The 14,578-nt window shown below is 44.7% G+C and overlaps 2 protein-coding genes across 2 annotated transcripts in view; both read right to left on the bottom strand.

The window, feature by feature from the left end:
• The window catches only part of PLEKHM2 (pleckstrin homology domain containing, family M (with RUN domain) member 2), a gene marked incomplete at its 3' end in the record, with an annotated part of 35,959 nt that extends 28,849 nt beyond the window's left edge, over window positions 1-7,110 (bottom strand). Inside the window, exon 1 of the mRNA XM_009330344.1 lies at window positions 6,988-7,110. Coding sequence (XP_009328619.1) covers window positions 6,988-7,110 — 123 coding nt within the window. The remainder of the gene's footprint in view (window positions 1-6,987) is intronic.
• Window positions 7,111-7,193: 83 nt separating this feature from the next.
• The window catches only part of LOC103922241 (regulatory solute carrier protein family 1 member 1-like), a 15,503-nt gene continuing 8,118 nt past the window's right edge, over window positions 7,194-14,578 (bottom strand). The window contains exons 8-9 of the mRNA XM_009330343.1: window positions 14,027-14,223; window positions 7,194-9,379 (exon numbers count right to left, since the gene is read on the bottom strand). Coding sequence (XP_009328618.1) covers window positions 7,494-9,379; window positions 14,027-14,223 — 2,083 coding nt within the window. The 3' untranslated portion in view covers window positions 7,194-7,493. The remainder of the gene's footprint in view (window positions 9,380-14,026; window positions 14,224-14,578) is intronic.

Raw genomic sequence — 14,578 nt, 5'->3', positions numbered from 1 at the left:
GGGAGATTAGAGGGAAACGACCCCACTAAAATGCACACACAACTCCTTAGGAGTGGTCCTGAGCATGAAACATTTGAGCCTGATCCCTAACAAGTCAATGGAGAGACCAGTAAGCTAAAGTCAGCCCCTTTTAAAGAAGCCCAACAGATCCAACGCGCCGTTTTAGTCTTTACTGCTGAATTTTAGGATTTAAAGCATGCTCAGGGTATAAAGAAAACAAGCTGTACAGCACGAGCCAGCAGGTAAGTGCATCTGTTTGCATTCTTCGTTGCTTTGAAGGCACTAGACGCAGCGCAGTGTATACACCTGTATAATCCCATGGTACGGCGGACTTCCTGGTGTCCTATAGTTTTCCTGGATGTTTTGAATGCCCCAAGTCTCTGTTTTACTCTAAGTAAAACGAGTTGGTTGTAATCCCTTAAAGCACCCACCACACAATTACAATTTACATGGAAAATTCCCTGCTCCCAGCATTTAAAGACAGCCCCCATTCTCCCTGGACAAGCTCAGGGGAAACCATCCCACTCCCACCACATGATAATCTGCTTCCTACCCTCTTCCCAAGAGATTTTTAAATCTCTGCTCAGTACTTACAGGCCAAAGTTAGCATGAAGAACATTACCCATGAAGAGAGGAGCCATCAGGTGTTTGTCACAAATGGATAGCAAGGAAGGACAGAAGGACTCACTGAGGCGTACCTCATCTCCTGCAGCAAAGCGTGCTAAGTGCAAGATACCATCCTCCTAAGATACATACCTTATCACGCAGCGCAGTCGTAGGGCACTTCAGTAATGTTGCCAGTGATCCGGAAGGAAATCAGAGAGACATGAGAAATATTTCAGGAAGTAGCAGTATGGATTTAGGCAAGAAAAAATTTAGTATTAGGAAAAAACACGAAGAAACCACACGCTTATCAGGGTAAGTAAAACAGCGAGCCCTGCATCTCATGACCAACGTGCAGCCCTGTGAGCACACCTCCATTTTCACAACCAGGCACAAGTGTTCGATTTTAAAACGCTTTCCATTTTCATTTGTTAACAAAGAGACTCAAAACTAGACACTCCTTTGGCAGCTGCTGTTGTGAGGGATTTCAACCACCAACCACTCACGTCCTCGTCTGCGTGACTCAATGCTTTTATTGGCAATCATGAAATTACAAGCACCTTGTAATTAGTAAGCTTGGTTGTTAGAGACAATTATGTAATAGTGGAGCAATCATCACAGTACGCTTCCAAGGGGGTCCTTCACCCCCAGTTTACCCCTGAGGAAAGAAGGGGTAGAACAGATAATCGATGTAAGGCTGCAGTGAATCAAAAGCCAGGCTGGCCAGCAGGATTTCCCAAATCCCCTTCTGGTGACAAAACCTGCCCAAAAAGTTGTTCGCTTGGCAAAGCAACACCAGGCACGTGCTAAAACCATGAGACTGCAGAGAAGCGAGGAAGTGGACCTAAGTGAGCGTCACTGCAGAATTTATGAGTGATGGCTCAGTCGTGTTTCTTCTGTTGACCGTTCTCTGAACTATTCTGGTGTGGTTATGATGCAATGCTCACCTCTCTGCATCCGGCTCCTGCTCTTAATGCAGCTTCTGCACCCACGTGACTACTCAAAAAAAACCTTCACCTGTCATTTTTAAACTCGTAGACCTCTGGGGGGAGTCCCTTGTCCTACTCCTGAAGCGTCCATAAAAGATTACCAAGGAAAGCAAACCACCCCGCAGTCAGCTTTACGTTTATTACATAGGCTCTGAACCTCTTTTGGCCATATAAGGGGCCGCAGATTTAAAAGTGCTAATGCCCCAATTCAGACAGACTGGGACAATCCCAAACGTGAACACAACCGTAACTGTGGTTAATTTGCACTTGTATTTCTTTGTACCAAAAGAAAACCATCTTCATAAAGCAGAACAGACAAGGCCAAACGCTCAAAACAGTTTTCAGTCAGAGCGTTCAGTCCTTGAACCATCTCCCTGCAGAAGAAACTGCAACCAGCATTTTGGCTGTATGAAAACGTTGAAGGGGGCTGCAGCAGCCCACACATTAAAACCTTCCCCTTTCCCACCCCAAGACCAGAATTCAAAATGTAGTTTTGCCCTCCTAATTAATATCTGCCTTTTATGACATAACTCAGCTATAATAGTGACAACAGCATCACATGGGAGCTCTGAACACTTGAGGAGGAAACCACTGTCCAAGAACTGCTTTGTCACGGCAACTGATTCATAACCCTTTGCGTTTTTGAGTGTCTGCTTGTCTGGTACCGACACTGACTGCTCCCTGGATATCTGAGATTTAAAATGGTCAAAAACTCAGTGCTCGTCCCAAGGAAAAGTGCATCTGTTTTTCAAGATACGAAAAAGGAATTACTGCTCCATGAGACAAATGCTGGTGCTTAGGATTAGCTGACTGCACCGCAAGTTTCAGAGGAGGAAGATCCTCTGCTCCCCCTTTCCAAAAGCTGTTCTATTACATGACACTAAGAGAATGGGATTTTAAAAGTTATTTCTAACTAAAACTGTCATGAGCTTTCTAGGGATATAAACGCCAATTTTTTGATGTCCCAAGAGATCAGCTTCCAGCTCCAGAAAAATAAAACCAACCGCCTCCTAATCTGTCTGGAAATGAGGTATTTACACAGGCGACATGAAGAGCGCCACATTCATTTTTCCAGCAGACCGTGCTGCGGCCAAGTGCTACGTTTTGTATCGTACTCTAATGCTCTTCCAAGTCCTGCCTGAAGGATTCAACAGCCCATCTCCGTAGAAGGGGAAGACATGAATCTCTCATGCCTGTTCTCAGGCCCTGCCAACTGGAATAATTTTAAGCACAGATTTCTACTCATTTATGTTCAAAATGGCAACATTTACGTTAAGGAAATTTTATTGGCTTTGGAAAAAAAGCCAGAGAAGGATTTGAGTGCAGAGATGCTGACCTCAGAAATACAGACAGACCAATCAAGCAACATTATGATAAAGTGTTTATTCATTTTTTTTAAATATCAAATTTTTTTTTACACATCAATTTTGTTGATAAACAGTCCCCCAATATTAACAAAAAAAAAAAAATCAAAAAAAAAGAATCAAGTGTGTATTACTTTGGGCAGAACCACATCCCACTCTCTGATGTCACAACCACTCCTCCCTTCAGCCACCTGCGAGGACAACCGCAGTATGTTCAGCCCAGAAGAGTAAATGACACAAATGCAACCAGCTTTAGGATTCCTGAGTATTGATTCCCTCAAGTTCCTTAAGTGAGTTTGTAAAAAACTCTTAAGCTAAAAAGCATCAGTCAAAGAGTAACCCAAACCGCTACGCATTTGGATCACGGACTAAGCCTCGTCTACACAGTGCAGGAAGAGATCTCTTGAACGCTTCAGAGGGGAATGATGTACACGAAACCAACCCCATTTCCCAAGCCGACTTCTGAGAGAGGCAGGCAAAAATATTCTTGATTTCTCCTCTTTGAATTCACGTTAAGAGTTCTGGGGAGCTGTTTGGCAAGAAGTCCAAGTCTGGTGAAGAAACCTCTAGGATCTGTTCCTCCTTTTATTCGTAAATGGCATAGTGTTTTAAAGAAAACTTATCTGGAAGTTAAGCATTCAGCAAGTACACTTAAATATTGCTACTTTTGAGGAAAGGAGACGGCAAGAGGGAGAGACAAAGACAGAAAGAGGGGAACATATCTAGGAGGTACAAGGTTAACAGTCCTGGAGACCAAGTGTCTACGTAGAAAGTTGAACATACGTAGCAACAAGGCAGAGATTGTCACGATAACGCAGCGTAGCTCAGCTCCGTCCAGCAGCAGGTAAACATGCCAGGGACCATCACCAGGAAATAATTTCCTCCTCTCGTCAGAATTATCTGTGCCCAGCAGCTTTCAGATGTCGGTATGTCACTAAACATCACCTCTAAACTCACCTACAGCCTAATGTACAGGAACATGCATTCAGCAAGAGGCTGAGTAAATTCCTTCGGTATCTTTAAGCAAAAGAATACATCCCAGAAACCAACAGCAAGGTGCATGACCACAGTGGCTTCAGGAAACACCCAGAAACAAAGCTCTACAGACCCTCAAGGGTCCCCACAGGCGCCGGCATCGTTATGAGGCAGCTTCCGAGTGTTGCTTTATTCTCTACAGATGGACTTTTCATAGTGAAATCATTTTGCTAAGCTGATGTGACATTAGTACATTGGAGCACTGATGAATGAGGAGGGGGAAGAGAAGAGAGTGAAGAGCCTTATTTTAGGCCAGGGTACATGGCTCCTTGGAAACCTGAACAGCTTTTGGCATTACCTTTATCCCCCGCGCTAGCCAACAAGCGGTCTGCCATCCATGCTTGAATAGAAGTATTCCCACCTTGTGGGCCAGGTAAGCACAGAGACCAGTTAAGGGATTGCTAAAGGCTGAGCAAAGGATGTGTGCGTACAGCAGAGAGGACACACATGCACGTTAAAACAGAAGACAACTTTTAGACAGCGTTCGCTAAATACATGTTCTATTGCATTTTATTTTAACCTTAAATACTCACCACTGCCCAGATTTTCTCCAACATAAATGTTGCTCCTAAAAAAATTATTCTCTAATTTAGCAGCATGTAGCCATTCACTCAAAGCAAGGCTCTGAAATTAAGAGATTTAAATCACCAGGCTTGGACCAACTTGATAAAATAGTTTTACAAGTATTTTTCAGCTGGGGGTCAGGCTTTGTTTCTAGCACTTCAGAGAAAGTTACCCAGGAAATTCTAGCACTATCGATAAATGCTTCAGTACAGCTTTGGCAGAAGGGCAGGTTTCAAAAATTATATTTGACAAAGAATAAAACTGAGCATTGAAGCAAGTTGGCTGATGCTCTAAAGCTTTTATATAGCATAAATTCTGTATATGCAGGCTAAGTAAACGTGGCCATAAAACTAGAGCCTTTAACCAGTTTGGTGCAAAGCAGCAGTACTTCGTCTAGCTATTAGCAATCGCTTTTAAAAACATAACGTGTAAATACAAAAAGGGTATAACATTGAATGGCTAACATCTGATGCCGTAACGTCAAGAAGCTGGCAGTAGGTGAACCTGCAGGCTAAGGGCGCAAATTCGGCCCTCGTGCATCCAAGAGGGCCAACCCGCAGCTGGTCTCTGCGTACCAGATGGGGGCTTGCTCCCAGGACCACCTCACTGAGACCCGTGGCGTGAATCGGGAGCGGATTCGGCTGTTTAGACTGAGGATGCTCTCTGGATCTGAGAGCTGGGAGCTTCATTCTTGTTGCTGCTTTTGATAGTGAACCAGATGCAGATGGGAATGGGTCTAATATATCTTATTTCCTAAGGCTTCTAGAGAGAGATCTGATGACTCTGTACTCCTGTACCAGCCCAAGCGTTACCCTTTACAGAGGTGGCTTTCGCTCATCTGAGGTGCTCATTAATATTTATATATTAATTACTTAAATATTAATATATTTTTAAAAACTTCAGCAGGGGTAACTCTGACCACCTACACGGTAAAGATCATAAAGCTGTAGTCTTGCCTTAGTAACTAATTTTGAACAGAGCCTCAAGTGAATTAATTACTCGATGCTGCTCCGGCAAGGGGTCCCCAAACAGCCAAGCGCTGCTTCCTACATACTCACGGAGCAACGCCTGCTGCCGGCATCACAAGTAGTGGAATATGAACTAAATGTGTCTGGGAGCCCCAGGCCTAGCTGGTACGTTCACAGCTCATGCAGAAGCTCCATTCAACAGACAGAGGAATGCCTTAAAGCTCTTCTTTATTCTAAAGGATCTCCTGGCTGCCCAAGCATCTAAGAAAAACCTGACAACCACTGCCCACTGACGTCAGAAACTCCTGCAAGTTCACAGATGAAACCAAATTGGTCTTGTTTCTAAATGCCACCCTGCATGAAAAAAGCCTAGCACACACGTAGGCAAATCTGCTAAGCAACAGGGAAAACAAAACACCAGGAACACAGGTCTGAGACAATGATAACAACAAATGAAAGCCATGAACAAAAACATGTTTCCAGCTGCTGCTGACCCATCACTTCAGGTTTAGCTCGCAGCAAGAAGTTCAAGATGAACACTTGACACAAAGCCACTTCTGAGATTTGCGAGTGGGACTAAGTAAAAGTTCCTACTTAAAATTTGGTATCATGTTTCAGCCACACTTTCCTTCCCCTTCCCCAGCCCCAACAGTGTTTTGGGGCTTTGCAGAGCATCACAAAGTAGTTCATCCCCAAAAAAAGCATCTGGAAAGGGCTTCCTACAGCACAGCCTCCGTGAGTCCTCATCATGCAGGCTACTCACCAGGGACTTCCCAGAAGGCCACGATGGTTATAATGCAGAAGCCACGTCAGTGCATTTGTTTCATAAACCCTATTGGGGAGCCCTCGCTCTTTAAGAGGTATTAAATTAGTACCCCACCAGCCGCTACAGGCTTTCCACAGTTTGCATTTCCACAGCTGAGAGGCTGATCATCCCCAAACATCGAGATAAACTAGTGCAGAGCAGATTTCTTCATTCTTCTGTTCACACCCGCGCTCGGTGCATAGAGAATGCATCTACTGAAACAGTTCATTCTTCCAGGGGCAGAGGGGGGTTAAAAGCCATAACACACGGTTGGTTTATTAAACAATTTCATCGTTAAGGTTTTGCCTTAAAGTCGTTGAGCTTGTTCTTTTGTATGGGGGGAACATGATGTGGGCAAGGCTAGGAAAAAAAATGTAAAATACTCCTTTTCCCTTCCCCCCCGCCCCTACAATTAATACCAGCACATCTTCAAATAAGTTAAAACGTCTCTTAAGTTTTGGTAGCACCAAATTCTATCCCTTCCCTTCTTCTATCCCCATGTTGTAAACTTGAACACACTGGCCCAAGAGCGTAAAAGGGTTTGGCAAAAATAGGCATCAGCCTTCCCCGTGCACACACAAAAAGCGTGCGCTTCCAAAAACCCTCTCCACCCCTCACTCCTCTTGCAAAGCTTTACACATCTGTGGGCACCTACATACCTTTAGTAGCTGCCATAATAGTTTCATCAGCGTCACGGGTGGACATTGGGTTACAAAGCGCAGGAGAGCTAAAACAAATCCACAAAGTCCGTTTGGACAAGCGCTGTTTCGCGTCTGTGCCATACCGAACTCGGCGTGCGCCTCCTGTCCTGTGCACACGCACGGTCAATTCACTTCACAATCTGCTTTGCGCTGGACAGGGCGGTGATCTTAATGGCTTCTGCTTTTTATTCGTAACATTGGAGCTTATTCTAAAATTGTACATTTAAATAAAAACAGTAATTTTAATCCAGTATGCATAATTAAAAGCTATCCTGTCCACACAATGCTAGGATGTTTTCTTTCTTTTAAAAGGCCAAATCTAATGAGTGAAACAGAAGAGACAAGTTACTTTGGCTGCAAATAATTAAAAAATCTGGCTCAACATTCTGCTTGTACATTATGGTGTATAATTTAGATACGTCCTTTAAAAGAAAAGACACCCCAGTCAGCTACCTCTTCCGTAGTTATGTAGGAACAACGATACTCTTGGCTAGCAAAATGAGAAGAGCAAGATCTGCGTTTCCATCCGCTTGTTCCAAAGCCTCAAGAGCCTCCCGTGTGGTAAAACCAGCACCAAGGATCCGATCAACGTCAGCCGCAGGGAAAGCAGGTGGTAGAGAAGCACCCGAGGTAAGTCCAGTATAGCCAGTTGGTGGGCACAGCAGTGGTTCCTCACACCCATCCAATGGCAACAGACCTTCAGGAGCAGAACTGCTGCTTCTGCCAGGTTCTCCTGTGAACAGGCTCCGAGTATCTTGAGGTGCACCTTCATCCAAAGCAGGTGTAGAGGAAACAGATGCATTTTGCCCCAAAGTCGGACTCGTTGGACTCTGATAACCTTCTGCCAAAACCTCTGCCTGCTCAGAGCTCTGTTGCTGGTCAGATGTCGCTGCAGAATTCACCACGACCAAATCACTCTTACCTGGAAAGTTCTGAATCTCTGAAGCGCCTTCTCCGAGAGCTGACTGCATGCGACTGACTGACCCAATGCTGATGTTTTCTACGCCAGAATCACAAGGCTGTTTCCCCTCTGCTCTTCCACCTTCAGACCTCACCTTATAGAAGGAACAACTCTGTTCCTGGCTGGCTGGATCCGAGTCTTTCTGCTCATCTTCAGAAAGCCCCTTCTGTTGTGCTGCTGACTCTCTGTGAGCCATTTCCAGCTGAGAGACTTCTTCAGAGGCAAGGATTTTACATTCTCCTTTCTGACTGATGATCAAGAGTTTGTGCAGCTCTTTCAAGGCTGATGCTAGAGAGAAACATGGCTCTTCTGAAGGTCTTCCTGGATCCGTGTCCAGCTGATGGATGCTGGAGGGGGAAGAGCTGCCTTCAGCCGACAACTCATTATACTTTGCAGGAATTTCACTAGTGCTTTTAGGCTGTGGGACATCACCGGTGGAAAGCGGACCACTCAAGGAGGATGCAGACTTCAGTGACTCCACCTCCATAGAAAAGGCGTCCGAGTTCAGGTCAGATACACTTCTGTTCTCAGCCTGCCGCTTCTGCTCGCTTGCCGAGCTGTGCGCTTCAGCTACAGACTGCTCAACTACATCTATTTCCATGAAGGCTTCCGTATGCATACAGCTACGGGAGGCTGACATTTGGATACTCCCTTTCGCGCAGGAAAGACCTGCTTTCTCCTGTCCATCTCCTTTCATTTCCGTAGGAGGATTTTCTGGCTGGCTGGCTTCTTCCACAACAGGTTTCTCAACCCCACCAACATGGCAAGGAGGTTCTGGGTCAGTTGTCTCAGTTTGCTTCTCCAGATGTTCCTTTTCTGGTTCTTTGCACGTCTGATGGTCTGTGGGAAGCTCATGCTTTTGCTCCTGTTCTGAAGACAGACATAGATCTTGATTTTGCCCGTGCTTAGCAGCAGTGTCAGCCAAACTAGTTTCTTTTGTCACTTCCAAATGAAGTTCCTGACCACGGTCTCGTTCTTTAGCGTTACATTCCTTTAGACTGTCAGCAATAAACGTTTCTTTGAGTGTCTTCTGTGAAAGGCAAGGTGGATTGCAACAGGTTACCTCCCCTGTTGGGGAAGAAGGGTCGTTATGTGCCAAGGAGGTGCTATTGGAAAGATGCTGTAATAAAAGAGGATGTTCTTTTTCTGGGGTTATCTGGCATTCAGTTGAAGACTCAAAAGACTTGACGGCTCTAGGATCAATGGGCTCTGTGAGACTAGATTCGGATGAGCAAACTGAAGCAGGGGCAGAGACAGAACGATCAAGTAATTGATTGGTGGGATTACAGATCTTGGAATTTAGTCCTGAAGACTGGACTGGATTTTGAAACCCATCAGAAGCTGGTAATGAGGGCATTTCCAGTGAGGTAGTTTCTTTGTCACTATTCTCTGACGGAAGACAGAAAGAAAGACGTAGTTAGGACACACGGCAATGACTGTTTTCACTGTAGTAGCGAAAACTTACAAACCAATGGCTATAAATACCTGGTCTGTGGCCCACTCCAGCTGCAGTAAACACACACTACATGCATCAAGGCTTCTGACGTTCTGTTTGGATTAGGAAACAAACACACCAAACTTGTGTTAGCATTCAGAGCACACCACATGCATGGTTATAGTCCTGCGACCTCGCAGCTCCCCTCCCGACTGTCCATCAAGACAGCGTACGAGCAGCAGGAGCTCCTCGTGTTCGCTGCCTTCCAGAAGGAGTTCTGCCTGGGAAATTCGTTACGTCAAGTCAAAAATAACTCTGCTGGAGAACAATTTAAAGGCAGTTCTGTACTCTCTACGCTGCAGAGTGGTCCGTGGGTGATACTATGTGCTTGATAAAATATACGCAGCACAAGGCACGTGTCTAGCACCGTACTGGTTTGTTCTCTGTACAGCTGAAGATATTCGGGAGCCATCTTTCAGGGAAATGACAATTAAGAGGGCATCACCATTCTTGGGACTGTGCTCCCAGCAGCTATTGCCTTGCGATGGCTAGTGGCATCACAGGGAGGAGAAGGTGAGCAAACATCAGCTTGCTGCAAAAGGGAAGCGTGAGGATCCTAGGGTGAAAGGCAGAAATCCCCAAAAGGAACTGCTGCCCGGGGCTGGGAAGAGCAAAGCAAAGGAAGAGACAGCCAGAAGTCAAACTCAGCTCACTGTTTCCTTCTCCACACGGAGAACGGATGAATTCCAGATCTCTATCAGTAGCACCAAACACTGGGTCTCGTTATCAGGACAGATTAAGTAAGTGAACTTATCGTGCTGATAGTCTAATCTTGCTCATGTATTGGCTCTCATGCTCTCGTTAAATCACTAACATGACCTTTGCTGTAAGAGCGCCTGTTCTTCCATTAAAGCCCTACTCTGTCCAGTGTCAGATATCCAAACGGTGACCCAGGTTTTGTGCTGCGTGATTTGTTGCACTAGTTCCCTTTCCCTTTCCAAAGGCCTCCAGACTCAGTGGTCTTGAACATATACCACTGTTTTCCCTTAAGTCTTTCTCTTTTTACAGATACCCAGGTGTACTGGGGGACAGCTAACCACGCTCCCATGTACAGCCAGGATTTCCTTTAAGTTCCACACCATGGAAGAAATCTGCCTTTTTCACCTCACCTACTCGTTTCTTTTGTTTTCCGTTAAATAAAAATGGTGCACTACATGCTGCGATACCACACCTCCGATCAATACACTTTGGTATAAAATACAGTGGCCGCTGCACAGAGCAATCCCTTCTGTTGGCTGCACATCTGGTCTTAATACAGCTACAACAACTTGGCGACGCTGGAGTATTAAAAAGCCAGAATTATCCTGCAGATTTTCAGACCACTCATCTCTCATAAGGGTGGCAAAAGAGGCTTGTGACACAGGATACGGATGAAAACCGGAGGGATCTTTTTCTGTTTCTACGCGGTAGGATTACGTTCACCCTCTCCGCTCCCAAGCCAATCCTTTAGAGGAAGCAGAACTGTCTTTTGACTCGGTGGATCGGTAATAAGGGTCTGATCAGTCAAACACATCAGGGGTTTGCAGTCATTTAGACAGCAGAAGTAGCTGGTATTCTGCCAAGCGCTCCTCAGCGTCATCCTTCCGAGACCCACTGTCATCATCCTCCCAGGGTATCTACAGGAGCTGAATCCCAGCCCCATCAAGGATATCGATCCAGCTAACACCGGGAACAAACTCTTCTCCACAAAGTGCACCATCAGGGATAAATTTCTCTCTATATTAGGAAAAGCCTGAGTTGCATATGTGGTGGCAGTGCCTTTCTTATATCGAGGCTGTCTGGATAAAAAGCTGTATATGGGGTAAGCTACCTGAATACGCTTCCTCCTAAAGCAACTGTAGTTTTGCTGCCAGTTTTGTAAATCCTCCATAATCACAGAATTGTTACCAGTGGTGGTGGTGGGGAAAACACTGCATATTGGCAGAAAAGGGCAAGCTCGCAGACATAAACAAAGCAGATGTGGAGGGTCTAGGTCACAGTAAAACATACCAGGACTCCACTACCACCTCAGCTGCCTTGCTGTAGGTGCTGAAACACCAGCAAGTCAGCTGACAGAAATCATGACGCTTGCTAAAGTGGGCTTTGGGGAGTTAAATAAAGCTCAAGAATAATCCAGGTGCATTCAAAAGGAGAACTTTAATAGCCTACAGACGTACGCAGTGATTTCTGTTGTACCATCTACCAGAAGGCAGCGAAAATTCAAGCTGTTATGAAAGAACACAGGCCTTGCGGGGAGCTGAGCTTCCTTGGTCCCGCATTATGTTCTCTCCCTCTCCAGTTTCCTGTTCTTTCACTTGGTTTTCCTGGTACCATCTAGCAGCAGCTAATAGTTTTGGAAGAGAGGAAGAGGGTATATATTAATATTCTGACATCTTAGGATATAGCCTGTGAGCCAGAGGCTTGTAATACATCTAAGACTTACACACAGTCAATCTAAACAAGGCCTACCTTAGTTTTGTGCAGGGGTGTTCTACAAGAATTAAGTGAATACACAAAAAGGATTTCCTATTCTCGTAAATATTTTACATTCCTCTAGGGCTCAGCATCAATGGAAAACGGTAGACTGCTGATTAGTCTGAACAAAGCCACGTGGTCTTTAGAACTGTATTGGTACACAAGCAGCTTTGATTTAAGTCATTTTAGGCGCTTCTCATTTTAAAGCATTCGACTAAAATGCTTTTGTTGTAAAGACTCATATATTTTGGGCCAAGGTTTGCTTCTTATTTGACCCTTTCAGCAGAGAACTAAGTCCAACCAACTATGATGTCTGCAAAGTCTCATCCGAAATGGAGAGAGACTGCAAAAACCAACCCGGGCTTCATCAGGCTCAAAGTTTTAACAGGAAAAGAATTAACATTTACATCTGCACATTTTCTCTGCCAGGTAATGTGAAGAGACATGAGCCCAAGCTACCAAGTCCGACCTTTAGCTATGTCAAAACCTGACAGGGGCAAGGTCAAATCTATGTTTGTGTTTCCCTCTACTTGCTGCAACTTAAGTTAATAAGCATTCAAATTTGGCTTTAAAAGTCAAACATGTAAACCATTTCTTGCTGATTCATTAAAGCCAGGCCTTCCTCTCGAGGTTTTTACATCTCTGGAAAACTTGTGTTATTAGAATGGAAGAAAATTGGTCAAAGGGACCCACAAGTGCAGTCCCGTGCTCCCCTTAATGTAAACAACTTCGTTATTTGCAAGAAAGTCACTGCTTACTCTTCAGACTATCAAGCAGCAATTGGGAAGCGTTCGCGAAAAATTTCAGTGCATTACAACTGGCTGTATCTAGCTATATAGATATATATATAGATGTATGTATGTATATACACACATGATTAAATCTGGTTATTGCACTTCAATTTTAAATATGGGCATGCTAGAGTCTTAAAAAATTAGCAATAAAAATGTTGAAGAAATCAACTTTATCAGCTTAAACATGACCCGGCAAAGAGTTTTGCATGTGTGTGGGAAGCAGAATCTTACTGCGTGCTTTCAGAGGAAAAATTAGCAGTAAAACTCAAAAGTCTCTATAAAACACTTGCATATAAAATGTTACCTTTAAAAGCTTTGTAAAAGGCCTAAGGAGTACACTCTGTGAGGTATTCACAGCTTCACTGCAATAGCGGGGAAAAAAATTATGAAGCTTTCCTTTAGTCAAAAACATATGCTGAAGTTAAGGGAGGAGTTAAAAGGAAAATCTGAGTTTCAGATAGTTTGGCTCATAGCTCAGCGTTCAGCTATTTTGGCGTCTCCACTTAACTAAATTTTGCAGCTACCAAAATCTTCCGTAGCCCAGTCAGTCTGCATTTGTGCAGCTTACAGATTCCAGAGACACAGGGAACAAATCTATGGGGAGGGTGAAAATTCTCTTTGCAGATCACATTTAAGGCTGATGATATATATTAGGATGTGAGTTCAGCTGCTTCTCTTGAAATTTAGAGCAACAGTAATCTTCAGTAAAAGAAGCAATTCACCTTCCAAGGGCAGAAGCACCATTCTAATGAAAAAAATGCTGAAATAGTACTAGTCCTAAAAATTGTCGTGAACTTTTGTCCAGAAATTTGTACTTACTGCTATAGCTCCTCTATTTCTATATGCTGCAGCTATTAAGAACAGGGTTTGCAGAAGACTCCACAAAACTGTCCTTACGTGAGGCTGCTAAAAGATCACACAACTGAACCATGTCCCTGACTAGGCACTGCACCTTGACCCAGGTGAACGGGTGCCAGAGACAACCATTTTTCTCCACACCTTCAAAGGCCAAGAAACCAGAGCGGGTAAGGAAGTTGCAAGGAGAGCACAAATTAAACAGCGGGCACCCCCGAGCGCCTTCATGCAGACAGATTTTACTGTACAGAAAGGAAGAGAGAAGCGCAGTTAGAGGCCACAGGCAAGAATAAAGCCCCTCTCTCTCCACCATTTACTCGCTGATGCTGGATTAGACTGTATCTCCTAGGAGCTGAGAAGGGGGACTGCTGCCAGCCATCCTGATGCACAGCAAGAAAACTATGCAGATTAATATTTCAACTGGGCTCCTCCCGGTACCTGCTTCCTCTACGGACTTCTGTATTGCTTCTGCTAGTTCCTGGTCTGCAATCTCCTCCGGCCGCATGTCTTCCCGCCCGGCCCCGTAAGCCAGCCGGGCACACTCTGGGAGCTCGCCCTCCGGGAGGAAAGTGGTCTGCGAGCCAGTTGTGCCGATCACTAGTACATTCTTCTTGAGATCAATCGAACACTGTGAAAGAGCATCGAGACATCAGGGGCCTGCATAAGAGCCAGTCAATTCCCGGAGAAGAAGAAGGAGAAACAAGGTTAAACAATCCATTTCCAATGGGAACAGCTCATAGCAGCTAAGCAAAGTGGGCCAAGAGCACCAGCTATAAGCAAAGGGCTCCGTATGACTTGATTCGTAATAAATCATTCTGTTGGAAAGCTCTGAGCATCTTTGATGAGAGCAATAAACTTCAGGGAGCAGGCAGACACCCTATAGCTATCCGCGATGCATGTAGCGTATGTACTTCTTTCTTAACTGACTGGAAGATAATCCACTATCAACTCTCCCCAGAAAAATCCTAATAAATTCACAGGCTTGGCATT

This window comes from Pygoscelis adeliae, unplaced genomic scaffold (genome assembly GCF_000699105.1).
Source record: "Pygoscelis adeliae isolate BGI_AS28 unplaced genomic scaffold, ASM69910v1 Scaffold728, whole genome shotgun sequence".
In the NCBI taxonomy this organism is placed as follows: Eukaryota; Metazoa; Chordata; class Aves; order Sphenisciformes; family Spheniscidae; genus Pygoscelis; species Pygoscelis adeliae.
Note: the sequence above shows the minus strand (reverse complement) of the source record. Positions and strands in the feature narration are given on the sequence as shown.